At 41.3% G+C, this 26,600-nt stretch overlaps 1 protein-coding gene across 1 annotated transcript in view; it reads left to right on the top strand.

Annotated features, from left to right (window-relative positions):
• Positions 1 to 5,470: 5,470 nt before the first annotated feature.
• Positions 5,471 to 26,600, top strand: part of LOC127019846 (fibronectin type-III domain-containing protein 3a-like) — a 49,774-nt gene continuing 28,644 nt past the window's right edge. The window contains exons 1-3 of the mRNA XM_050902091.1: positions 5,471 to 5,521; positions 10,772 to 10,874; positions 23,879 to 24,017. Coding sequence (XP_050758048.1) covers positions 23,922 to 24,017 — 96 coding nt within the window. The 5' untranslated portion in view covers positions 5,471 to 5,521; positions 10,772 to 10,874; positions 23,879 to 23,921. The remainder of the gene's footprint in view (positions 5,522 to 10,771; positions 10,875 to 23,878; positions 24,018 to 26,600) is intronic.

Genomic DNA, 26,600 nt, shown 5'->3' with positions numbered 1-26,600 from the left:
CGTGGGTTGCGGAGGGCTTTTGTTTTGCACCTTTATCATTACTTGGTACCAAGAGCATTGTGATCCAGTGATGATATTCGGTGAGTTCATGTGGGATTTTACGTGAGAACTTCTATGCAAGGAGTTTCTGGTCTGGAGTGGCGGGTTCACAGCGGGGCGCTGGGTCCTGCTTGGAGAAAGAAGTGCAGACAGCAAAACGTGATGTTCATCTGCATCTCCATCACCTGCCAAGCTTCTCTGCCAATCCATTCTGGCCTGTCCATACTGATGCCAAGAATCTGTCATCTTTCTTCATAAGATGTCTCTCTTTTTTTCTATAAGAATACCACCAGTTGTACCAGGAACATAAACCACTGTGCCCACTGAGAGGGCAGAAAGTACTGTAAATGTTACCGGACTCCAAAGAAAATCTCCAAACTTGGCTTAATTGCTTCACTTAAAATGGCATTATTTTTTTAATGACATAGTGGACAAAACGACACAGAGCGTGGAGCGGAGTGCTGGTATAATCCAGTGCCTCTGCTGGTATCACCTATTTGTTTGGATAGTGTTGATTAACGTTAAATCATTTCTGCTGGTGATGACTTGCTTCTGAGGTTCAGTGGCAAACAAACAGCAAATTCTCTGGAACAGGGCTGAGTGCACCTGCGCGTGCAGAACAGCAGGCACGTTTCATCTACCTGCGAGGGAAACTCCCGATGCCCTGCAGGCTCTTCCCATTGTTCTTCTTTCAAAACACACAGCACGGAGTGCTGGTTTGCTCTCGACGGACCAGAGCCTCAGCTGGAGAAAACACTCCTAATTCCACCGGGGTGGATGGAGCAATGCCAGTACATACTGGCGGAAAAATCTGCTCCAGTATACGCTGTTTACTTTTGAGGATCTAAGCACATATGCTTCCAACAAAGTGCTGTTTGAGAAAAGTTTGTTTGCCAGGTTGCCTTGCCTCGGTCCCTCCTAAAGTGTACACAACAGTATTTTGTATATAATAAGAGAAAATGAAGTGTATGTGTTCCACGACCTCGTTTGCAGGTCCTAACGAATTCAAGAGACGGGAGGCTTTGCTAGACACTAGTTAAAATAACCATAATCATCATTGCTAGTGCTATGCAAGTATGGAAAAAAAAAAGAAGTTTTTATTATGGGCCGGAACTAGAAATCCAGAGCAGCTGCTAATCATCACGGTAAGTGGGTTGTTGGTTTGGAGGGGTTTTGTGCATCCAGGTATTTACTGTGTCCAACTGTAAGCAGCAGTTTTTTGTTATTCAAGCCTTTCAGCAACCTCCCCCGCCCATGCTCAGAGTGGAATATGTTGTAATTGTAATGTTCCTCTCACCTCTCTTTTCTCCCCTTTCTTGTCAAAGGCTTTTCTTTTTCATTTCTTTAATATTTTTCCTCCTCCCCTCCCCTTTTTTTTTGTTTGTTAACTCGCCTACAGTAATCGAATTAGCAAAGAAAAAGACAGAAATTACAATTCAAAATTTTCTAATGGAAGAATAAGCATGTTTTTGGCACTGCTTCTTGCCATTGTTTTAAGACAGACTCTCCTTAACTCTCCTTTTCCATTCCAGAGACTGCCCTTCCTTTATAAGCCCAGATTTCTTCCCATTTGTACGCTCTTCCCTCCCTCCTGACTCATTTCCACTTCCCATTTTGGCTGTTTCTTTTCTCTTTCCTTTTCCTTTCTCCAAATGTTCTCTGATCTTATATTCTGCTATTTTTAATTCCTTCTCCCCAGGCCAAGATCCACCCCCAGACCTGGCATCACCGGTGTGTGTGCCTCTCTACCCTCTTCCTCTCTAGACTGAAAGGGCAGTCTGGGCAATCATTTCCTCAAAATCCAACTTTTTCTAATCCAGCGACTCGAGATGAGCATTGCCCGCCTTTGTGTGCGGAACCCGGCATCACCGCTGTCCTTGCACGGTCCTTATGGCTCTCCAGGAATTTCAAAATATAGTTAAAGCTCCCCTCAGACTTGTTCCATGCTGTTCTGTAATTTCTGACCCATCTAACCAGGGCCTTCTTTCCAGGCAGTTTGGTCACTATGCTGCTCACGCCAAACATTTCTTCTGTGCAGCTTTGCCATCTGGAACAGCCCGCCGACGTGCCTTCAGCCTCACCGACCGGCCGTATAGTTTCCAGTTTCAGCTGAAAAAAAATTTTCCCTTACTGTCATCCCGTAGCAATCTGAATGTAGGATGTAGGCAGCAAACATTCGGTCATTTATTTTCCACGGTGTGGGAATAGTTCTTGTACTTGAAGCAATTTTGGTTTTAAAGGAGCCCTGGAGCTTGTGGAATGTGGGCAGTTTTTAGATCTTTCATCCCAAGTCTCACTAGCAACTAGCTATGACTCTGTAAGCTTTTCCATCACACATCATGTTTGCTAGAATTACCAGTGAATACCTTGCTAGGACATAAAGTATATTTAGAAGGGAAAATTAAGGGGGAAAAAATTATTTAATGAAAGGCTGGAGGGAAAGGAAAAGGATTTTTCTGAGTGCTAAAATACTGCATTACTACCTACAAAGGAATTCTTCTAATAATCAAAGCTGGGAAGTCCAATAGCCTTCAGTGCAAAGAATACTCAGCATTCACCCCCGAAGACCTTCTTTATTCTGGGTATCAGACACAGTCTGCTCATGATGGGGAATCAGACCTTCGTGTATCACACAACACCACTAGTCATAACTTTTAAGGTTTAGCTGGCAATGAATAAATACCGAGCCTGCGAAGTCAAAATAGTCCTTGAATTGCTGCCTTCAGCAGCAACATTCATTTAACGCAATGTATTTCAAATTTCCAAATCACATTCTGATGGGTGTCTTTCAGAGGATGTCCCAAAAATTAAGTACAAATATTTCACTTCAGAAATTAAATCCCCAGGGCACTAGATACGCTTCGCTGCAGATTAGTTAGAGCCTGTGGAGTTATAAGATTCCTGAGATGGAGTGCTGAAGATTCCAGGAATTCTCTCAAAGGTGAAATGATTAACCAACCGTTTGTTCCTAGAGCACTATAATGCAGAAAGCAGGTCTGCATTCACCAAGTCCCGTGCTGGTCTTGTCTTCTACCTTTTCTGAAGGGTTCACAAGCCTTAAATCTGAGCTGGAATTAAAGAATTTCATTTCAGAATTCTCAGTGAAATGAAGAGCTAAGTGACAAAAGTACGACATGACTCAAAACAGAGGAGCAGCTTATTTTTCCTCTGAAGATTTCAATCTATTTTATAAGCATGAAGAATTATTAATTTCTTATCAACCATAACAAAACCTGCCGATCCACGCTATTCCACAGGGCAAAAGTAGAGCTGCTGCTTTTCTGTACCCGAATCAGGCCAGTAGTCACACGTGTGCAGTAAGACTTGTGCAAGGGGTAGAAAGAAGAGGAAACTTCAGTGCAGAGACCATGACAGAGATTTTGCCAGTTACCTTGTTAAGAGGAAAAGGTTTCTCCTGCCTTCTCCACCTGGAATTGGCCGTCGATTCAGCTACCAAATTTTGCTTTTCGGATCACAAAGGACATTACAATGAGCTGTTCGGACAAAGAAGCTCTCGTATGCATTCAGAAGCTTAAATAAATAGGGGTGACAACAGAGATCAGAGAATGAAAAGGTAATGGGCTCCTTGCAAAAGCCATTTTTTAATGCACCAGCAGTGTTATTCTGCACCAAATGTACATTTTCAGTGATGCTGAAGCGTAATGATAGCATTTGCTTGTTTTCTCCCCAAAACAAATGCAAAATGCAAAAACATCAGTGAAGTCTTGTAATAGCTAGATGATCAAATCCAACAAAAAAGAAGTAAGGCACAACACTTCACCAAGTGCCAAACACACATAGATGCAATCTGAGGATAATTTTATCTGTTTTTTCACTGTTGGCTATCAATTCGCAGAGAATATATTAATCATTTTATGGGCCAATATGAGTAAAATTAATTGTAAAGTTACACTCAGTGTTTTTGTGGCATTTATTTAAAAAGGTAAGTTATTAGTCGCCTAGAAATTCAGCAGACACCACCACCTCTGGCCTTCCTTAACACTGCTTGCTTATTTAAAAAGATGGATGGGAATTTATTTTAGTCCTGTTTAGCACAGGTTGTTCAGTATGGCAAATCAACCACTTCCACTCGTCTCCAGAGAGAAACTCTCTGACATAAAGGAACAATTTCTTCTATTCATTATAAAATTTCCTATATTCATTAAAAATACATCTAAGATCAATCCAGGGGTAAACACATGGCCATTCATTTTTAAAGATTAGTTTCTTTGTATGTTTATTATATAGCTTGTGTATAAACGTCGAGTTTGACCTTTTTCTTCTGAACTGCTCTGATCCACAATTTACATGGAGCCTGTATAAGAGCACAGCTGTCACATTTATTTTGCATCCACGCAGAAGCTGACTTCCATGCTGTGCGCAAAACACCCCTTAAATCACCGCTTTAAAAAATGTGCCTCGAACCTGCTTAGAACACGTTAATGGAGACGTATCGGTGCAAACGGTCCAGTGGAAATGAGCTGAAGAGTGCAAAATTTACCGCTACGCTAATTGCCGGGGAAAATGGATGTGCCAGAGGGGCTCTTCAGCCTGCGCTGTGTTTTTTCAGCCCCTGCCCTTGATCGTTTTTGGAGCAGGGCTGGGTGTCCCCGAGGGCCCCGGGATGCTCCGATGATGGCTAAGAGCGGACGTGGAGAAGGGAGCTGCGCATCAGGATACCCGGCTCCTCGTTTTGACACGGCAGCAGCGAAATCTGCCTTCCTCTTTGCTTTGCCCAATTAAACAGTTTGGCGTAACACCCCTCTCTTCTTAAGGCTGCCAGCATTCATGCTTTTTATATTGTTATATATAGTTTGGGCCTTTTGTCTTTGCACGTGCTGTGACCCATGTATCCCCGGTGACAGAGGCCGCGGTTCCCCCAGCCAGAGTCTGGCACCGGTTCGTGTGTCACAGCTGGAGTACGGGCAGCAGCGGTGGCCGTGCCATTGGGTGACCGCTGGCTATGCCATGGTCAGTGCCCAGGCGGGACACCCGCCATCGGGTGCCACCAACTCCGGCTGCAGAGGGACAGGGCCCGGCAGGTGCTGCAGGCCCCACCGGCACCTCAGGGGACGCGGCCCAGGCCTCCTCCATGGCGGGATGGTGGGTGCCGGCCGGCCGGCCACCCGCGCTCCGGCCACCGTCGCACCTTTGTCTCCACTTGGTGACACCTCTGCCCTGAAGAGCTGTGTCGTCCCCTCCCCCTCGCCCCCCAGCCCTGCCTCCGCCACCCGCGGCACCGAGCTCCCGCCCGGCCCGGGGCCTTCCAGCCACCTGCGGGCTCCCCCGCCGCCCCCCGCGCCTCTTTTCGCGGGAACGGGTGGCTGAAGACGAAGAGCGGCCCGGCCTGTGGTTGGCGCGCCCGCCCGCCCCCGGCCGGCGGCGGCGGCGCAGGCGCAGTGCCCGCATTCCATCATGGCGGAACGGTCGGTTGGCGGTCGGCAGCGCCGGGGTTGAGGCAGGGGCTGCGGCGCCGCGCACGGTCAGTGCTGCCGCGGGGCCGCCGCGACGCGACCCGGGACGGGGGCCGCTCCCGTGGGCTCCCTCTTGCCCTCTGGCTTCCCCCGCAGGGCGGGCAGGAGAGGGCGGCGGGGCCGGGCCGGGCCGGGGGAGAGCGGCGCTCCCCACCCAAGGCGCGGTGGGCAGTGCCAGGAGCTGGCGGCCGGCTCGACCCGCCGGCGGCGGGGAGCGGAGCCCGCCGAGGCGGCGAGGGCGGCGGGGGGAGAAGGCGGCGGGGTGCCGGCCCGTCTGTGGCGGGAGGCGGCGGGGTGCGGGACGGCGGCCGGAGGGAGGGGGGGGGGGACGGACAGTGGGGGGCCGCCGTGTGGGACGGGGCGGGGGGCAGCGGTGTGCCCGCCATGTGGGGCAGGGGGGAGCCGGGGTGTGGGGCGATTGAGGGGAGAAGCGGGACCCCGGGGTATGGGGCGGGTGTTGGGGCGGGGGGAGCCCGGGGTGTGAGGCAGCTTTGGGGGTGGACGTGGCACACGGGGCAGGTGGGGGCAGCCCGGCGTGTGGGGCGGGCTGGCGGGAGGATGGGATGCCTGGGGTATGGGGCAGGCTGGGGGGAGGCAGGGCGAAGAGGGAGCCGGGGCAGGAGGAGGGCCGTACGGGTGGGCTGCCCTACGGGGCGCGGGGGATCTGCCCAGGGAGAGCCGAGGGGGGCTGGGGTGCAGGGGCTGGGGTCGGCGCGGGGTGCGGGGCGGGGGACCCGCCGCGGCGGCAGCTCCCGGGAGGGTGGGGTGGGCTGGGAAGGCAGAGGGGGCTGGGGCCGGGGTCGCGGCGGTCCCGCTCGCAGGGTGGGGGTATCTCGGGTGTGTTTCAGCGAGCCCCGCTCTGCCTCCCCGGATGGGGTTAATGCCAGCGAGCTCCCCGGACCCGCTCTTCCCTCCGCCTGTTCCCGCTCCTCTCCCCAACACACAAATTCTCCGTCTCTCCCTCTCTCTCTCTTCCCCCTTCCTTTCCCTTTTCTTCTGTTTCTTTGGGGAGAGGGGGTTGAGATCTGAAGTCATTCCCCCCCCCCGAGCTTCCCCCTCGCCGCCCCCCCCCCCCCCCCCCCCCCCGTGTTCTCCCTCCTCGGCAGCCGGAGCTGCTGCCTGCAAATGCCACGTAGCCTTCTAGTTGTTCCCCTTGGCTGATCAGCAGCTCGAGTACCAGACACCTCCCCCAGCTCCTCCTGGGGTCGGGGCAGGGGGAGGTCAGTCCTGTCATCCAGTGTTTGGGTGGTGACCATCTTTTACCCTCCCCCATTCTGCTTTGTCCCCCTCTGCCTTGGGGCAGCAGCAAAGGTGGGGACCCTACTGTGACTGCTTTTCAGCGCAATCCTATTTACTGCCTCTTACAAAAGGCTGTTGACTTCAGCAACGTGCGGTTGCTTTCCTACTGGAGGGCTGGGGGAGAGCCTCCAGGGATTCGTGGCCCCCAGCCTCAGCAGCCCCTCCGCCGCCTCTTATTTGAGGCGCTTCGTGCGCAGCACATCGCAATAATCTCGGAAAACAGGGTAACAGTGCGTTGCTGGCAGGTGTATTTGCTTCCTTTAGCAGCTCACGCTCAGCTGGTTTCTGAGTCTTCTTTCTGTTTAAAACTTGCTGCTCAGATTTCTTGTTGGAATGATGGAAATTCTCTGTAAAGCTGATTTATTTTTTTAATTGAGGTTTCAATTTCTATCCGTTCTTTGAATATTTTATGTCTTTTCTGTCCTGTGGTAGCTAGGTCTTTAACATTGGCAGCCCTTCCTTGCTTTACCTGATGCCTAATTGTGAATATTGACAGACAGTACTGCCGCAGATAAGTTCTTCGGTAGCGCGGTAGGTGTATGCCTATGGTCTGCGATTCCTAACGTTCTTCTAATGTATTTATCTTTATGACACTTGATTCAATAATATTTCAAATAGGGAAATACTATCTCAGTCACAGATGGAAAGACTGAGGCACCGAAATATTTATGGCCCAAGGTCACACAGGAAGTATGTGGTGAGGCAGGGAATTGAATCTAGATTTCCTGAGACTCAGATTAGCATTTTAACCAGGGAAGCATCCTCTCTGTATTTTAAGCCAATAAATTGACCTTGGAGTTAATATCCAGTGTAGAAGAAAGTACTTTGTGTTTTGTTCAGTATCTTTGTAAGAAGCAAAACCCGAGTTGCTTCCCACACTTGCATTCCTTTCCTTGTTTTATGTAATTTGTATGTGAAAAAGGATAAGGTGGTAAAATGGGAAAGATGTTGACTTTCTCAAGGCTCTGTGTGTGTAGTAGTCCCACATGTTGCAAAACAGCCAGCTATTAAGCTGTCCTCTCTTTTAGGTCTTTTTACCTTACTGTGTTCCAAATCTCTGAAAGTTTTGGAGTGCTGTTGTTGTCTGGGAATAATTTGTTCTTAGCTAGGATCAAATAAATCTGATATTCTGTAAAGCTGAGTTGAAAGCAATCTACTTTGTGTTCATTGATATCCTGGATCTTAGTTTGTGGTTCTTAATACAGCAGTCTGTGAATAAACAGGACTTGTATTGACTGTCTTAAACGTCTCCTGGAGCAAGCTATTACAAGTTGTTCACTTGGTTGTAGGCTCAGTATTGTTGCAGCAAGTTTTTGAAAAACTTGGCCTTAACTGCAGTTAAGCAGCACTTTGACAATGAAATGGAATAATTTCAATTTCTTAGGCTTTGTGTCTGCACAGATACATATTGCAGGCTGTTTTCATTCCTGTCATATTAGGATAGCTTATTTTTGTTTGTAAAATTTGGTAGTTAATTTTACTACAGTGTTTTACTTGCCAATGGTTTTGAGAAATTGAATGTTAGAGTAGTTTAAAACAATAACTCCTAGTGTATTCACCTTTAGAGAGAATAAAGATAACTTTGTCTACACAAATGCGTTTCCTGCCACAACCCTTGATCACAGACTGCATCTTCCGTTGATGTTGTACTGAAACCAAATTTGCAACAAAGCAGTATAAATGTTCTATAACACTTTTAACGGTCTTTTGTTTGGGTTTTTTTGGAGGCTAGCATTTGCATCGTGTTGACTGTGCGGGTTGTCACGCCCATGCCAACAATCTTTCATCTTTTATGTTTATTTTTAGGAAAGGTTCGGTGAGTCCTTAAAAAACCAAGATTTCATATGTACTGTGCAAACAGTAAAAATTCCAGCATTCTGCTCACAAGAGAGAGTGCCTGGCCTTGGCAAACCCCCACTGGGAGTGCAGTATGTTTGAGCGGTACTATATATCTATTTGTAGACCCATTTGTACACGTGTTATTGAAAAAGGTTTTGGAGTCCCTTTGGGTGAATTTCAAGCAAATTAAAATACATGTTTTAAACTTGGAAGATAGAAACTAGCACTTTTATTTGATGACCCGCTATTTCCCCAGCTTGGAAGACTTCTTGTCAAACTGCAGAAGTAAGCTTGTAACTTTTAAGAAAATACACAACTGGGAAGGCATTCTTACCAGCTTATGACTTTGATGTGGAATATTGTATGAAATATTGTAAGAATGCCTTCCCAAGTTACATATTTTCTTAATTTCCTGTCATCATTTCATTTAATCAGAGAAGAATTTTAAATTTATCTCTGAAAGCAGATGAGAAAATCTTAGTAATACTGCAACAGTCAAGAGACTTTAGGAAAAAAATTACATTTCTCACTTATAATTTTGCTATATCTCAAAAAGGTCAGGTCTGAACTATCAGTATTTGAAACTGTGGTTGCTCATTGCTCTGGTTTCAAGGCTGGTGAATATCACAGAAGTAACCTTTTCATTTTTTTCACCTGTTTTTAGCAAGTTGTCATGAAGCTTACCAAGGTCAAGATGGTTAGTTTTCAGCTGTTATCTTTGCTGCAAGCCAGACCTTAACTGAAAAGTTTTGGATTCCTGAGTGAGGAGCACACACTGAACTCTTTATTGCATTCTTGAAGAGCTTATTGTAAAAGCAGCGATAATTTATTCTTTCAGTGGTGCTAACACAATCCTTTCTGTGTATTGACCAGCAAAGACAGACCACTGGCTCAGAGCCCTTAGTCCGCTTCAATCTTCATGTAAATCTGCTATTGTTCCCAATATCTTGATTGATGTGGAAAATGCCTCCGTTTGCTCAAGATCCACTTTTCCAGCATTGGGGCCTGATGATTTATATTTTTTTGCCCATGTCTTATTAAAAGTAGTTCAGGAGGAACATTTATTAGGCTGTGACTTCAGAAACATCTGCGACTTCAAGACAGTATCACCTTTCTGGGGAGAATAACAATGGATCTGCTGTGTTTGCTGGAGGAAGCTGTGAGCTTCTGCTGGCTGGCTCAGTGCAAAGTTAGCCAGCTGAGTCTATAAACTACCTCAATGAGCTACGGGGACAGTGATTTCTTGGAGTGTTCCAGTAAAACTGCAGAACATATGTGCCTGTGCCTTATCTTTAGAAAAACTATATTGGGAATTGACTAATATTTGTAAAGGCTTCCTAAGCTTGGAAAGCCAAAACAATACAATTTGTAATCCTCAATGTGCAAACGGTTTAGGAACTGGAGTTTGGTACTGGATGGGTTTTGCATAATTAAATTTGACATCTTGAACAGCTTCAGTCACTACTGGATCTGTTCGTTACCTTCTCATGGTGGAGCATCTTTAGTGGAACAGTTTCTGGAATAAAGTTGTGCTGCCCCGTAACAGTAAACTGTGATTGTATTTTCCAGGTTGTACAATTTATGTCTTTTTTATGTCCCCTATCAGAGGATAAATATGTTCATGATAATTTAAATTTGGATACGTTCACATACTTTTTGGAAATGTTTATTTTTTTCATCATTATTGTCATATAGAGGAATAAAGCATTGAGTAGATAACTAAGTAAATACACTTAGTTACCACAGAATGCGCTTCATATGGGAACCATCTTCATAGCATTCAAGTTACCTTTCACTAATTAGATCATAGATAAGCAATGGAGTGTCTTTGGTTAACACGGCATTAAATGTATGTACCGTGTTTACACAGTTGTCAGGGTTTGCATTCTGTACATACTGAATGAATGCAAGAAGGCTGCGTAAGGTCTTCTGGTTCTTTCCCAGTGGACTCTTCCTTGAGTTTTATTTGCTGATTCTAGTAGAGTTAATCATTGCCTGTTCTCTGACGTCTTTTGCTGTTTTATTGAATGTAGGTTGTTTTCTGCACCTTTTTTTCTTAAGACTTTATGCTTGCCAAGTCACTAAAAAGAAAATTACTGTTACTTTTTTCTTGTCTGCAGAAAGAAGACTGAGGGACAGTACAGCACATTGCTCATACTACAGCAGGCACTGACTGTGTAACATTATCAAGAGGAGCAAATTCAAGTCAGGAGAGTGTCAACGGTAATTAGACATAACTTACTGTTCTCCCAGATTTTATGAAGCATTTTTTCCTGTTAAGTCTCTAAGTAACACTTTAAGGTGAAATAATATAAAAGTATTTGACAGACTTCTAAAGTTAGGACTCCTGGTTTGTTTTTTTTTTCCCTGCAAGAAATTTTTGGATAACTTATTATCAAACAGAAAAAATGAATTAAGGAAGGAAGAACTGATAGAGTTCTTGAGGTAAGAAGAGGTTCAGTATTTCCACATAAACATTACTGATTTTATAAGGTAGCAACCTTATCTTTATTTTCACATTACTTTCTCCTTCTCTCTTCCCTCACCCCCTTAGCTGGAAGTTTTGGAGAGGCTTGCATAATTGGCATTTGGATAAAGAATGTAAATTCTGTTTTTAGCAAAATGCATTTCCTGTGTAGAAAACAGCTCAAGTGGGTGGTAGCATACTGATAAGTGACCAACTAGGTGGCCTTACTCAAATACATTGTTTTTAGTTGGAGCTCATGAAATTGAGCTCCTCAGTCATGGAGTTGATCAGGTCATGGAACTGACCCGTTTGAAAAGCGGAAAGAAATCTGTCAGAAAATTGCCACGGTATGGCACTTGTGAGAGCAAGAATTCTCCAACTTACTTTTTTTTTTTTTTTTTAATGAAGATTCCTGTGAATTATCTTTTGATGTACAATACTGTAAGACCCTTATGAAACCATGGCAATTACATTCTTAAAAATACAAGTAGGCAAAAGTAAAGGTGAGTTTTAGAAGCTGTTGGCTAGAACAGCATGTTTTACATGGGAGGAGAATTAGCAGATGCAGTATAAAGTATTTGTGAATCAGAAATCACCTTTTTGATGTAAAGACACAAAGTAGTTGTTTTCGTATTTTGAAGAGTTGAAGTGAGTATATCCTGAAGACCATCATCAAGCTTTTTCTAAAAAGAACATTTAGGTATAGAACCACCCATTGCGTTGGTGGAGGCCTGGTCTTTCCAATTCATGTATTTGAATTCATGTTTCACGATCCCTCTGTGGATTAGAAGAGAGCAGTTGTTAATATTGCTCAAAATGGGTATCCGTTGATACTACACAACTATTACATAGTCACTAATTAACCCTATCCTTCAACAAGTTTTTGATCACTGTATGTGTGATGTTGGCTGCATATAGCTTACAACAGTGTATTCTTTAGCCTAATGTGACTACTGCATTGAGAAAAGCAATCACACATCAGCTCTGTTAGAGGATGAAATTGCATGTTTGCGTTACGTCACGGCCAGTGTGCTGTTCATTGAATTGAAAGGCATCCAAGGAGACTTTAGTTTTTCTGTGATGGGGGCGTATTTTTGCTGAGGTTAGGTCCCTCTAATGAAGAATTAGTTTCCATGTTACGAATATGCACCAAAATTCAAGTGTAATATGCTAGTTTCAACTTGGTGAAGAGCCGTTTACCGCATTTTCCCAAGCCCTTTCATGTTTGGTTCACAATTGTCTAATGCAACAGAAGAACTGAATGGTAGCTAATCGATGTAGAATAGAATGTGCTGTGAAACTACGTAAGTAAGTAGAAAACAAATCTTTGGGGAGAAAAGTTGAAAGCGTCTGGTGAGTGAAAGATCAATCAGCAGATGGATTTCTTACAAGATATAAAGAAAAAAAAATTGGTAACCATGTTATAGTCTCCTGGAGTTGAATAGGTATTTTGGAAGGAAAATCATTCAACCATGTTAAATACAGGTTTATAAGTCTAGATGAAGTATTTTTATCTGCTGTTTAATGCCCTTTATTAAATAGCTTCAACATTGATATCTCTTTAATGGGGATCAGATGCTTTCAGTTCAGCTATGTGAAGTATTAAAGTGTTCCAAACTAGTGAAGTGATCTGTACCATTAATGTATAACTTCGGTTGGGTTCGTCATACTACAGTTACTTGAAGGAATAAAAGCAGCCTTTAATGTTTGCATGGATGTAAGTAGCTTTAGTACTCTTTAAGTACGTGCAAGACGGTACATGTTAGTATTGAGCAGAATGACTGTTTTCATCAGAAGGTTTAATCTGCTTACCAATGCGCATATTTTTGTCCATTTCAAAATGTCAGGGGTGATAATTGTTTAGAAGAAATACTCAGTTTTGGAAGGTATTATGTAAACAACTTTTTGATGTATTGTAAACTGTCATTTTGCTTTTTAATGCCTAGATTTCTTAAAATATAAACTTTATAAAAGCATAGATATAAACTGTCATCCTTAGATTCTTCAAAACTGTGATAATTTCCACTTATGCTCTTATGTAAAGGTGTGATTACATCCCCAAACTTGTAGCGGGTTAACTGGTTTACCAATAAATATTTAAAGCTCAGATATAGAAGCACATTATTTTAGTGTGTTACTATGCATCAGCTGAACTGTGATAAATGGTTATAAGCATGTTCCTGTCCTGTCACAAACGCTGAGTGAAGTGTGCTTGCTTAAATCTCATGTGTATGATCTCATACTTGCGTTTTACCTTGCGTTTTCCGTGAACTAAAAAAATGCACATGGTCTGTTACCATGAGACTGCTCAGATGTGGTAATTTAAGTAATTTATTGGTGTGTTTTAGCCCTTGGTTTAAGTATAACCTGTTTTAACTAGACTAATTTGATCAGCTGTGCAGCTAAAGCATTACAGCCTGAACCTCTTCTCATGTTGCGCAAGGAAAACAGTCTTCAGTTTGTGTATCAAAATAATTCTTTCTTGCTTGAAGTTTGCATAATCTCTTACCATTTGAAGAAATCCTTTGCTTTCGCTGTATTTTTATACTTGTTTTTGAAGTCATGTTTTGTAAGAGCGTTCTTAAATTAAAAAGCTTGTTTGTGTCAATACATTGACAGGATACATCAAGCACACTGATTCGCAGAGCAGATTAAATCAGAGTTAGTGGAAAAGCAGCTTTTGCTTTCCTTAGTGCCTACAGAAACCTGAAAGCAAACTCCTGCTTGTATTAATCTTGTGAAGTCCTGATTTTACTTCTGTTTTGTTGGTTTAGATGACTACTGACTGCTCTGACCAGTCTCGTGGTAGGGAGCCTTTCCTGGAAATAGCATTGTTACTGTTGGTTTTAATAATCTGGATGATTGCTCTCTCTGAGTCAAGTTTAAAGTAAATAAATTCTTGTTCAAGATTTGGAATGGAAGCATTTAGAAAATAACTTTTGGATCACATCTTGATTGTATCATACCAGCTGTTACCAACTCTGTGCATGTGTCTGCCATCCCATAATGCTCTCTAGCTTAATTTAGGACAGGTATTACACAGCTCTGGCAGTAAAAAGGTCTGAGTTTTGGTGCTTCCCTGGCATAATCCCAGGAGGTTTCGTTGGCTCAGCGAACTGACATCCATGTCTGTGTCCAGCACACAGTGTGGCATGTTTGGTGTCTGGAAATACATCGCATGGGACAAAGTAGACCAGCCAAGCTCAGGGTGCACTTAAATTTGCCACTTTGCTGGCTGGTCCTCAGCCAGCTCTTACCTGAAGATTATAAGAAAAGCTTGTAAAAATACTTAGATATTTATTCCTTGCTAGGAACTAGGTATTCCTCGCTATAGGGAGGAGACTCAGATGAACAGCGTGCTATGGAATATGTGTTCCTCTTGCGGTGGGCTTGTCTGCACATACAGTAGCCATTTCTTTGGATTGTTTCCAGTCTTTGAAGCAGAACTTCTTCCCCTGGAATTGAAGAATGTCGGTGAATAAATGGGCAGAACTTGTTTCTTTTGAGGGGAAAAAATTACTGTAAAACGGATTCAATTTTACATTCCACTTCAGGATGAAATTCGTCCCATAGGAAAGAATTGTACTTGGTTATCCAGATGCTTAACCTGAATTTCAGAATCCTGGAGCACGTGCAGCTCCCTGTAGAAACTTGCAGTTCCGATCTTGTAAATCTTGGCACAGTTTTAAACATTTTGCTTCATCTGTTCAGATCTGTAGTTACTTAAAGGTATAAACTCCAGCTACCTTTTTGCTGACCGGTTAAGGCTTCTCTGTGGCCATTACTGCGTTATCGCCAAGATACATTTTCAGGTACATAGAAGGGCATGTGCTCTTAAAAGTATAGGGTTGTCTTTCTAGAGCTGTGTATTTTATTTGCAAAGAGATACCCTATTAGCTTTCCAGTTGTTCTTTACCACTGTTAACATTATGACTGCACCAGGAGTCCTGTGAGGACACTGTCACTGCTTTTGTTCTTTGTAGGGTTTTCCTTTCTCATTTTTTATCATTTTTTCATTTCAACAATGTGCTCTACTTCTTGTGACTCTGGTCAGAAGTTTTTTTGGAATTACTTTTCAATGAACCATGGTGTATGTTACTTCCATAACTTCTAAGTGATTTAGATAGACATTTGGGTATAGATTTTCAGTAGTATGTTGTTAATGTGTAAATAAACTGGTTTCCTTCAAGGCCTGGACAACCAGAACAATGTTTTGAAATTCAGGGGGCAAATTTTCACACTTAGAAAATCACATTTTAAATAAATATGTTGTTACATTGCATTTATTAAAAGCTTTTTCTTATAAGCTTGAAAATTTCACGCTTTGTGTAGCTTTAGGACATTAAAATGAGCAACTTGGCTTATGCCAGAACATGTCATCTTCCTAGCTGGTGGAAAGAAGCAGTCAGTTTTGCATTTAATTCAGGTTTGGGGGTTTTTTTAACAACATCGATACAGCTGGAAAATATCTTAATCCCATTACTTTTTAAAAGTTGAAATAAGAATGAAACACTTTAAGGGCTCAGTCCTTGGAGGTGTTCAGTTCTCTTGAACACTTCCAGAAGTAGGAATAGGACCTTTCAGGAACTACTGGGTTTCGTTTTATGGGGCTGGTCACTTAGGAAGCAGCACAGAAGTGCTTAGGATATGACTGCTTTTCTGGCAATAAGAGTAAAAACATAAAAAAAAACAATAAAGGAAAATATCTAAAAGTAATGTTTGCATAATAGAAACTGTTAATGCAAACTTTACAGGCCTCATAAATGAATAATTAAGAGGGCAGACATGGCCCTAATATGACCAATGAGCATATTGTTAATAATGGCTCAAATCTCATTTACTCTGGGCGTTGACAGATACTTTCTTCCCAGCTCACAGTTCTTTACAGTGGAGTCTCTCTTGTGAAGGACAGCAAGAAGTTCTGCAGTCACTGGGAAAATGCGTATAACCCTGTAGGGTCAGCACTACCCTTCAGATTGTGCATTTGCCTTTTTTGTCCCCGTGGAGTAGAGCTCTCAAATCTTAAGGGATGTAGTTTCAGGCTAGAAAATAATTCTTAAGTGCTATGGGCGGTTGCTTGTGTAGTTTCTATTTGAGGGTGGAGGGGAGTAATTTTTTTATTGCTTTCCTGGCACAGTCACATCAGGAACCTGATCCAGATTGGTAAGGGAGGATGAAAGTTGATATTATCACTTACGTCAGAGTTCCCGTGTGTTTTAGTATGTTGTATTTGCTGTTTCTATGTGTTTTTAGCATTTTTTGGTGGCTGTGATATGAGGGCTTTCCATCTTCATCTTGCTTCTCCTTCAGGGAGAATTTCTATGGGCAATCAGGTCTCGCAGTACCCTGAGAGGTGACCATTAATACTTAATTTAATCTTTAGGGGAAAAAGTGTCCTTCTCTAATTTACTAGTTGTTTTTCTTTTTTCCCCCTGCTCTCCTACAGAGCATTTACACCTTGACTTCCCCCTCCATGGGTCATTCTTGTCGGTAGCCACAGGAGCCAGCCAACTTTCTGCAGCTTTTAGGAAGTTACTAGAGGTCCTTCTGGTGACTGGCCTGATGTGTTTGATCCTCAGATGGTCTTTGTGAGGGCAGAAGGTCTGTCTGGACCGTGATAAAAGGCTTGTGGTCACTTCTGTATTTTGCCATGTAAACTATTAACACTACTTTAGAATAAGCATATAAGTAACTGTTAAACTTTTTGGAAAACACAGAGAAATGTTTTAGAATTGTCACTTTTTTAGATGTCAAAAGACAAAAAGATTTTAAAAGAGTTTCCAGAAGAAAACACTTGGCACAGAGTGCGGAAACGTTGTACTATGTGTCTGTGGAGTTGGGGTGGGCATTTTGTTGAGTTTTTTTGTTTTACTTGGGTCGCAGACCTCACCTAGGTCAAAATTGCGAGCTCCGAGCAATACCTAGATCAAAATGACATCGGGCTTTACAGCTGTAGGTACTAAAAATGTTTGACTGAGCACATTTGTTGGGTAAGTCATGAAGGACGTTTTCAGTATCAAAGCTGTGGCGCCCGTCTGGCTAGAAGCCAGACTTCATACAAGATGGTGCAGACAAATTCACTTGGGTGTCATTATAAATTATTTCCAACGTTTTAATCAAAACATATATTTAGTTTTGAACAGATGACTGTTATGGAGTGATGGTGGTCTCTTCAGAGCTGAAGTTGTAACTGAGCTTCTGTTAAGTCTGATTCTGTTAAGTCTCTCATTCCCTTAATCTTGCTAAAAGTAAACCAGTCCACCTAGAACGTCTCATGTGTGGTCCTGTGGCAGAGGAGAACTATTTTAGGATTGGGATGATATCTTAAACACCTTGTTAATACTGTTTATTTGAAAAACCTGGGTGGGAGAGGGTAGCTTGTATCTTTTTTCCAAAATGTTTCCTACCTCAAAATTGCGTGTGGCATAAATTTCAAATCTGGAGGGGTGAGAGTTTTTTAGAATTCATAAATAAGGTTTGATCTTTTTGACGAGGCTATTTCTTAGCCTGAGGTTGGGGATGACTTTTGTTTGGGTCTACTGTTGTTCTTTTTGACAACCTTTGGAGATCACTGATGCAAAATTTAACCGACAGGTTAGAGTGTGTGTAAAATACTCGGAAGTCTCAGTTTGCAAGAGATCCGGAGTTTAAGGCACGGCAGTGTCTCAACGTTTTCTTTATCAGAGTACACGAGGTTCATATATGTATGTGTCCACGGATCCAGTTCTAGATGTTACTTTTTTCCAAAGGTAAAAGACACTAAGTATGTTGCTTGTAATGAGACTGTTGGGTTTTTTTTCCCCAGTTAGAGAAAATAAATATATGTAACATATAAAAGTGTAGTAAATATATAATACTAATTAGTAATTCTATTAATATAAAAAGGTATAGTTAAAGCTTTAGGTTTTTATACAATACTGCTTTTAATAAATAGCAATGTTGTAGTAGTTTACTTCCTGCAATAAATGTAAACTTATGATCAGGCTAGAAGGTTGCATAAGGCACTGAACCTAGAAATCAGGAAGTCTGAGCTAAATTTTTAGCTCTCCATCAGACTTCCTCTTTGGTCCCGGACACATTGTTCTTTCTAACTCAGGCATACTGTATTTAAAAAAAAAAAAAATAAAAAATCTCCATTTAAGTAATAAACTCCTGGGAATAGGAACTTTCTCGTATTAAATCCAGCACTTACTATAATGAAAATACAGTCTTTGTGATAGCGTCTGTGTGGGATTATAAACTTTTTTTTTTTTACTGTTTATGAAATCTATTCAGCTTCCACTCTGGACAGTGGAATGAAGCTAATCCATTTCTATCTACAGTGTTCCCCCCATTTAGTTTCTGTGTGATATCTTTCTGGAGAGAGATTTTTAATATACTAGGAAAATATTTTAATATGAGATAACAGGATTTTTAAAACTTGCTGAATACATAGTACTGCTACACATTTGCACAATAGATAATTTATTAATGTGATTAAAGGATATAATTCTAATGAAAAAGTTATTTTTTCAGTGTATGAAATTTTTCTTATTTTGTATAGTACTATAAAACACATTTAATGAATACACAAACTTTTCTTTGTTTTTACATGCCCTGCATGGAAACAGTTGCAAATTCATTGTTACTGCCTAAAGAGAAACCCTGTCTGTAAAATTGTTGATGTGGTGTTGGTGTTTACTGGTGCCTGTTCCAAAGCTGTTGATAAAACAGAAGCGATGTGTTTGTACAGGAAGATTATTCTGGTCAAAACTTTTTCTTAGAGATATTACTGTTACAATTTTGAAGTTGTTTCTGTTGTGTCATTCAAGTGGAAGCGACTGTGAGTTGAACGTGGCACCTTGTTCCAAGCTACGCGTTGGCAAATGGCTAAAGGAGGCTTTGTAATGCAGTAAGCATTGTTTATAGTAGTTTTAGTAAACATTTGTTAGTAACTACCCCCATGGACTAGAATTGCATGTTTATTTCACTTTGGATTGAAACTACTTCAGACTATTTTAGATTTTAATTTCAAAACGTCTCATGAGAATCCATGATGTTTTCCAGACTTAAGGTACGATGATCCAGTATCGTACAGACTTCGATTACCTTTGCTTTGCTCGTTCCGTATAGGGAGCATAACAGCTGTTTGTATGTAAATAAGAGCCCGGCTTTCTCGGCTGAGGCGCAGACTTCAGACGGGAGTAGGCATGAATCAATGAACACTGAGTTCAGTGCGAATCCTCGGGAGCTGGACGGGGTCCAGGATGACTGCAGCACTGGTTGAGAAGAATTTGGGCTGGAGAAAAGGGAAGGCCAATGTTTCAGTCTTCCAGAGTCTCGGCATTTTTACTATGTCAGGAAGTGAGGTCAGGCACAGCCGCTGTATACTGTAATTGTTTTCTGGAAGGCTAGTCATTAAGATTTTCTGTTTTTCTTAGAAGCCTTTGTAGTGCGAGACTGTCAGTGGAAAATATTGCCTTTTTTTTTAATATGGTTAACATGATTAACCACATTACATTAGCACAGTGTTGAATTACTCAGGAACACTTCTCAGGGTACATTTTTAAAATATGAACTGGTTTTATTTAGTTTAAAATAATTTTTTTTTTTAATGTTGTGAAATAAATGGCAAAATATTTCAGCTTTTTAGATGTGTCTCTTGAACAAATGCGCTGTGAAAGCAGTAGCTCAAGCTGTTTCCGGTGTAGATTTCTGTTAACTTAAATGCAATATCCACTATTACTTCTTTCAGCTTTGCTAAAACAGTGCTTCAGAAGGTTTGTTTCTGAGGTAGTTAGTGCCAATTGGTTTTGGTTTTGGGTTTTTTTTTTTTTAATGGCTATCATGTTATATGGGCTGAATTCATCCTTCAGCTCAGATGAGATTTGGGAATGACCTTTAGCTGATGTCTAATAGAAACCACTGTAAAGAAATGAATCAGGCCAGAAGTACCCTTGCAAAATGTAACCTTTCTAAAAATTAATCTATTTGATTCCATACTGACTCAAAAATCTCCAGTGCATGGTGACAAAGCTCTAGAAGATGGCTGTACAAATTCTGCTGTTGATGCATATATCATGATTCACTGATTCTCAGTGCGTTCCTTTGCAACTCTGAAAACTACAAAATTTGCCTAGTCTTTAATACTAGGTTGGGATTTTTCTTGTTTATTTTTACTCCAGAATTTAAAATTTTGTGTATTAGCTCATCTTTAATGTCAATGCAGCCTGTGAATTCTTAGTGCAAACACTTTTCTCTTCTTTTTTTGCCCTGATCACTTGGATAGTTAGTAGTGATGATAAACTTAAAACACCTAGCTCACAAGAACAGGCGGTGGAGAATAGCAGTCTGAGCCTCTATTACCAAGCATGCAATAGAATAAACAAGTCTTCAGGGACCCAAGAAGCTTTTTGATGCAGTTCTGCCTCTAGGTGGGTTCTTCCTTTTTGGGCCATGTACAACTCGCCAGCTGGGTTTGCCTGTCAAAGCTAACTTGGTTGGGGTTTTGGGTAAAACCGGGGGTTCAGAGAATGCCCGGCGTCGGTGACAGCGTTTGAAGGAAGCTGTGAGACTTGGTAGGACGTTGACTGTGGAAGTTTTGGGTGGAGGTGGGTACAGGATCCTCGAATCTCCCCTCTGCCCACGCAGTGGTTGCCCTCCACCTTGTCTTTAGAAGCAGCTGTCTTGGTCCCTTGCAGCAGCCGTGCTGCATTGCTTACCCTGCCGCTGCCTTCGGTGGTGGGAGTCATGGGGCTGAGCTGGAGGACGGCGGGGCTGGATTCCTTGCTCCTGGACTAGCAGTAGGAGGGTGTGGGTAATGGCTTTTCAAGATAGAGCTCTTATTTCTTTGTTTTGTTTTTCAGGAAATTGTGCTGAGTATGTAATAACTTTTCAGGAATTCTCTTTTTATTTACCCCAATACCACCTACTTCCTTGAATGAAATGGAGGCTTTTGGGAGGTAAACCCATTGATACAATGTTCAGTGAGAGTGCTTTATTTCCCTTGAAAAGTTTTAACTATTACACTGGGGAGGGGTTGAGTCCCATGCTCATTTACCAGTAGAGGTGGTACCTTTGAGAGCAGCAGTGTCTTCTGCTGCTCTCTTACCAGTATTTTCAAGGAATGAAGCTGTGCTCTAAAAACAAAAAAAAACTTGGTTTTTGCAAATCTGTCAGTGTGCAGTGGGATGTTCCTCTTTATTGTTGGTGTTCTGCCACTTGCAGCCGTCTGAACCCAGCCGTACTGTGACATGTTAGCGATCTGAGTCAGGTGAAACTGCCCAAGAGTTATTAAAATGGTTTCATTTATGCTAGTACTTCCATGTTCTCTGGCCATATGGAGATTCCTACTAAGATGTGAAATTGTATTTGCTATTTTTGGAGATTGTCATTAACTGTATAAAAACATTTGTTTCCTTATACTCCAAGTATTAAGTTCTTCCTCTGAAAAATGTGAAGGTACAGCACTAAGCAAGTAGAACGTACGTGTGTGTGTGTAGGTGTAAATGTAAATGCTACCTGTGTCATTAGGCAATAGATTAAGGATTCTAAAAACCATGTGGATGTTGGTGCTTTGCTCTACAATTTGTACTAACTACACTGTGCTGCTCGCTAATGTAGACAAAGCCTCAGAGAATTATATTCAGCCAACATAGGAGACTAGGATAGAAACTTTGAATGTTTATTTAAAATTGCAGGTGGTATTGGGACTTGTTTCAGAACACATTTTTCTACAGCTGGTTATTTTGGTTAGTTGAACATTTGAATGCAGATGTAGTTGCTTTTTGGTAAAGGGTTTTCCCCTTTATGTTAAGTGCTAATTTCTGTCATCTTTGAGGTTCTTGGATGAAAGAAATTGAGACTATATGCATATATAAAATAAAGTATTTTCAGTCTGCGTGTGTATACTGAATTCCTATTACAGCTTTTAAGACTTACATCTAACCTCTAAACCTCTAAAAATGGGAGAGGTGTAGTGGAAGAAACTTCTGCCTCAATTTTAACATACTGACTGGCAGTGTTACCATGCAGGTATTTTTAAGTGGAATAGTTGTATACAATCAGATGAGTTTGTTTCCTTGGCAGAGGTAATTCAAAGCCTGACAAATAGGATGGAAGATTGTTTTATTCAGGAAATAAATAACATGCTAAAGGTAGTTAAGTATATTTAGGACAAAGCTGATACAAATTTAAACTTTGGAGGTCATGTCTAGCCCTTGCACCTGTGCAGTCATATTTGGCCTCTTAAAAGTGTTACTGGAGCAGACCCGGAAAACAATTGGTATGCAGAATGAGCTGGTTTCTTTGGCAGTCTTGGGTATTTTGTTATGCTGCATTTTGTGGCTGTGTGATTGTATCAGTTCTTTTGAGATGCTTTTGCAAACAAGAAGGAATGTGGTTTTTACCAGTGGATGCTACTAGCCTCTTTACCTTGTAATGGTAATACAGGAGAAATCTGTGTAATCTCAACTTTTATTACAGACCCTTTCTGGACGAAATGAGTTAATGCCAGAAGAAATTATTTTTTTAAATCCCCCCCCCCCCCCCCCCCCCCAAAACTCAGTCATTTCCGTCCTGGTTATAGAGAACTGAACAAGGATTTGGCAGTTGTATATAATTGACTTGGTTCATGCACAGATTTGGGAGTGGGAAATGTTTTTTGATTCTGCTTTTTATTTTTAATGTAATGAATTGGACTATCTGCATTTTGTCTTCTGTCTGGCTTTATAGAAGGTAATGGGAAGGGAGAAGGAAATGTCAGCATTTCCTGTATCCTGTTATCTTATGCTTTTTATGGATGTTGAATTAACTATGCACTGAAAATTCACTAACATTTGGATTGTATTTTGACTTATTGTAATTACAGATTATTCACTAGAAGCCCAAAACTATGCAATACTTTTCCATGTGCAATTCTCCGTGATACTCAGTTAAAGACTTTTGTACAAAGTACTCTACTCTCTTGTGTTGCCTTAAGCTTTGTTTTCACCGTGTCAGCATTCTGTATTGATGACATGTTGCAACATTGGAGAAATTGCACTGTTTGGGAGGTTTTTTTGATCATCACAGGGACTGAAATGTACATGTAATATGTGAATTATTTGGCCTAAAACTTAGGTTCTGGAGTACAAGCAATTTAGAAATTGTAACTACAAGTTTAAGAATAAAGTGCTGTGTAAGTGTAAATTATGCTACTGTATAATTGCATCACTTAGGTACCAATTTCATCATTCGCGGCGTGTCAAGTTGAATATGCATGATACGTACTTAAAGAGCATATTTTTGGAAGAAGGGTATGTATTGCTTAAATGCAGTACTTAAAAATGTAGAGTAGGGTAATATATTGGAGTCCTTGAGTGTACTCCATTATGAAGAACTTGGGTATATGACATGTGATCCCCTCCATACTTTTAAGACTGTCAGTTTGCACAAGTTTTTAAATGTGCAATGAAGCTAGAAGTGGATGTTTTACGGTAACTTTCATCTCCAATTAAAGTCAGTGTATTTGAAAATCTTTGGGGGAGGGTGGTGGAGTGTTGAAGTCTGATGATATTTTCCTATTGGGTTTTCAAATATTCTTGAATTGCTGTCATTAAAGGATTCGATTGATAGCATAGCGGAAGTGTGTGTTTTGTGGAGAAGGGGAAAAAAAAAAGCCCTGAAGGCACTGCTGTATTTTTCTTCTGAAACATTGGTACCAACTTTGGCAAACGAAGTAGAGAATTAATTGGGGGAGAGGAGAGACTTATCTAATATTGGCGCTCTCTTTTTGTTTTAGCAGGTGGTTAATGTGAGCAGTTGTCAATGAATGGTTTTCAGACATGATGGCTGACCAGCCGCCTCCCTTAGAAGCTACGCCTATATTGAATGAAGTGCCACTTCTACCTCATATGGTTAATGGGGACAGCATACAACAGGCAAGTAAATCCATTGCACTTTCATACAAGTCATGTGAAACTGTGCCAGCGGTGGTAGTAGGGAGGTTGACATTCAAGCATACTGTAGAAAATAGAACAGATTAAAAAACTGTTGTACAACTTGTGCAATGGCTGAAAGAAGACGAGGCTTGAAACAAAGCAACTACAATACTGATTTGCAAAGTTAGAAAAGCATGTGGTTCGCAGCACTGAGATCATCAGTAGAATAGAAGTGCAAATGTAGAGAGGAAGAAAATCGTTCAACGTTAATATAGTGGAAATATGAATTTTGCAAATTAACAGGACTGTTTATACGCATTTAGGTGCTTTAAAATTAAACTACAAAATCGAAGAATAAAAGGAAAAAATATATGGATTTAATAAAGCACTAAGGTTTTGAAAGCTCTTCTTAAAGCTCATGTAAAATAATCAGTAAAGATTAGCAAGAGGTTGCAGTGCTCTAAACCAAGAAGTCAGGGAAATGAGAGGAAAGACCTTGGCTTCCTGATATTAAGTATCTTCATTAATAATTACAGTGCACCGCTGAAACTTGAGTAAATTTAGTTGAAACGTTAGAATTTTATTGGACAGAACCCTTCAGAAGTACCCAATATGATTAGAAATACAGACAAAAGTGAAAGCAAAACGATTTGACTGAAGTACAAGCTTGTATAAGTTGTTAGTAAACGTGAAGTGAATTTACTGTTTGGCAGTAGAAGCTGAGTGCCTTGTACTAGAAATGCTGAGATATCTTCACATCATTTGGAGGTGGACTTCCAGTGCACTCAGAAATATTACAGACATCCTGGCATTTTAACACTGGATCTTAATTTAAGAAGCATCTTCCCCCTGCCCTAGCAGCTACAAACATGACAGATGCTGATAGGAGAGAAAAGGTTGGTTGCTTTGTTTGTTTGTTTTAAATAGCTAAGTGGCTGTTTGTTGGCAGGCTGCAATTGCACATGTTGCTAGATAATCTCATCTAGGCTCCCCTTCCCACAAAAGATTGGACCAGATGATCTATCGAGGTCCCTTCCCACCTGGGCTGTTCTATGATTCTGTGATAACAAACGTAAATTTGAAGGCTTTATGTGCCTGGAGTTAAATAACCATTTGTTGAAGCAAGGAACAAAACTGCCCATCATTTAACCTGATCAGTATGTAACTTCAAGTATCTGATAGTAATTGAAATAGGAATTAAGGGGTTAATCCAGAAGGAAAAGTTGCATAAAAGTTTCCAGAGGGTAACTGTTGCATGAAATGATTATGAAGGGTAACAGTGAAGACCTTGGCATGTTTGAATGTACAGTGGATAAACAGGGTAGAACAAAATAATCATGAATTGTTGAGGGTCTGATAGACCATAAATGCTGGAAAGTTTTAAAAGAGATATACTTTGTTACAGATGGGGAGGGAGGAGACGTCTGCATTGTTTCAATTGTAGTATACTTGGAAAAATAGGCTTTATTTTAAACAAAGTGTACTTTTTTTCCTCCGACTCTGGAGATAAAAGTACAATGACTGTGTTTTGAAATAAGTAAAGCTATAGAGGCTCTAAGCTATTTCTGAAGTTCTAGCATTAGCAACGTGAAATTTTAGACACTGACCAGCTGTGAGGTTATTCAGTAGGTAGTGTTTCACGTTACACAAGGAAAAGAGATCAAGTAGATCTAATTGGACACCATCTCCATGGCTGTGTTTGTATAGCGTGTCTTGGTATAGATCAGCGTGTGGAATACTAGTGTGTATTGAATGACCCAAAAGAAGGTGACAGTCATTGAAATTTTCAGAACCTAGTGGAGACTGTTTGCAATCAGGTGAGGTAAAAAAAAAAAAAAGAGTTGTATCTTGGAGATACATGGGAAAATGGCATTTGAAGAGTAGACTTGGAGACTGATAGTTTCCAAGACTTATAATTGAATTATATTGGAAATAAGTCTGTCTAGTGAAAAATCTTCATGGGACTGGGAACATGATTTCATGTTAATGTGCCAACATTTCTCATTCTAACATGTCTGTATATAAACAACCATGTCATGTTGCCATCCTTCAGTTGCCTAATAAATACACTTGCTGCTCTTGTTTGTGCATCTTTTCTCTAGAGAGGCTTCTGAGCCAGTCTCACATTTGCAAGTTTGCTTTTAAATAGAGTATTAACTTAGAAGCTTTATTGACACAGATGATTTTTAAGCATTTTGCTGCCAGTGCCGTAGAGGATAGGCTAATTACAGAGTATTGTACAGTGGTTTTGCTTTCAGAAATAAAACTTGTGTTGTTTGGCTAATCACTTCGAACAGTCAGATGCAGCACCCGGTTCATTAGTTTCGTTTCACGTGAAGCATAAGTTGGAAGTTTTCTGGAAGGGTTTCTTGTTCGGAAAAAACTTCAGCGATGGAAAGTGTGTGAATAAGGGATAAAAGCAAAACACTGACCAGTGCTTTGAAATAGCTTGATCCCACTGGTTCTGAAATGGTTACACGGCACACCTGAAGGTATTGACATTACTGTGACTCCTAGCACTAGTCTGTCGTCTAACTTGGCTTAGATTGACTCATTAGAAACACTCAAGCTTCCTGGAAATTT

This window comes from Gymnogyps californianus, chromosome 9, assembly GCF_018139145.2.
Source record: "Gymnogyps californianus isolate 813 chromosome 9, ASM1813914v2, whole genome shotgun sequence".
Classification (NCBI taxonomy): domain Eukaryota; kingdom Metazoa; phylum Chordata; class Aves; order Accipitriformes; family Cathartidae; genus Gymnogyps; species Gymnogyps californianus.
This window is presented reverse-complemented; position numbering and strand designations above follow the sequence as displayed.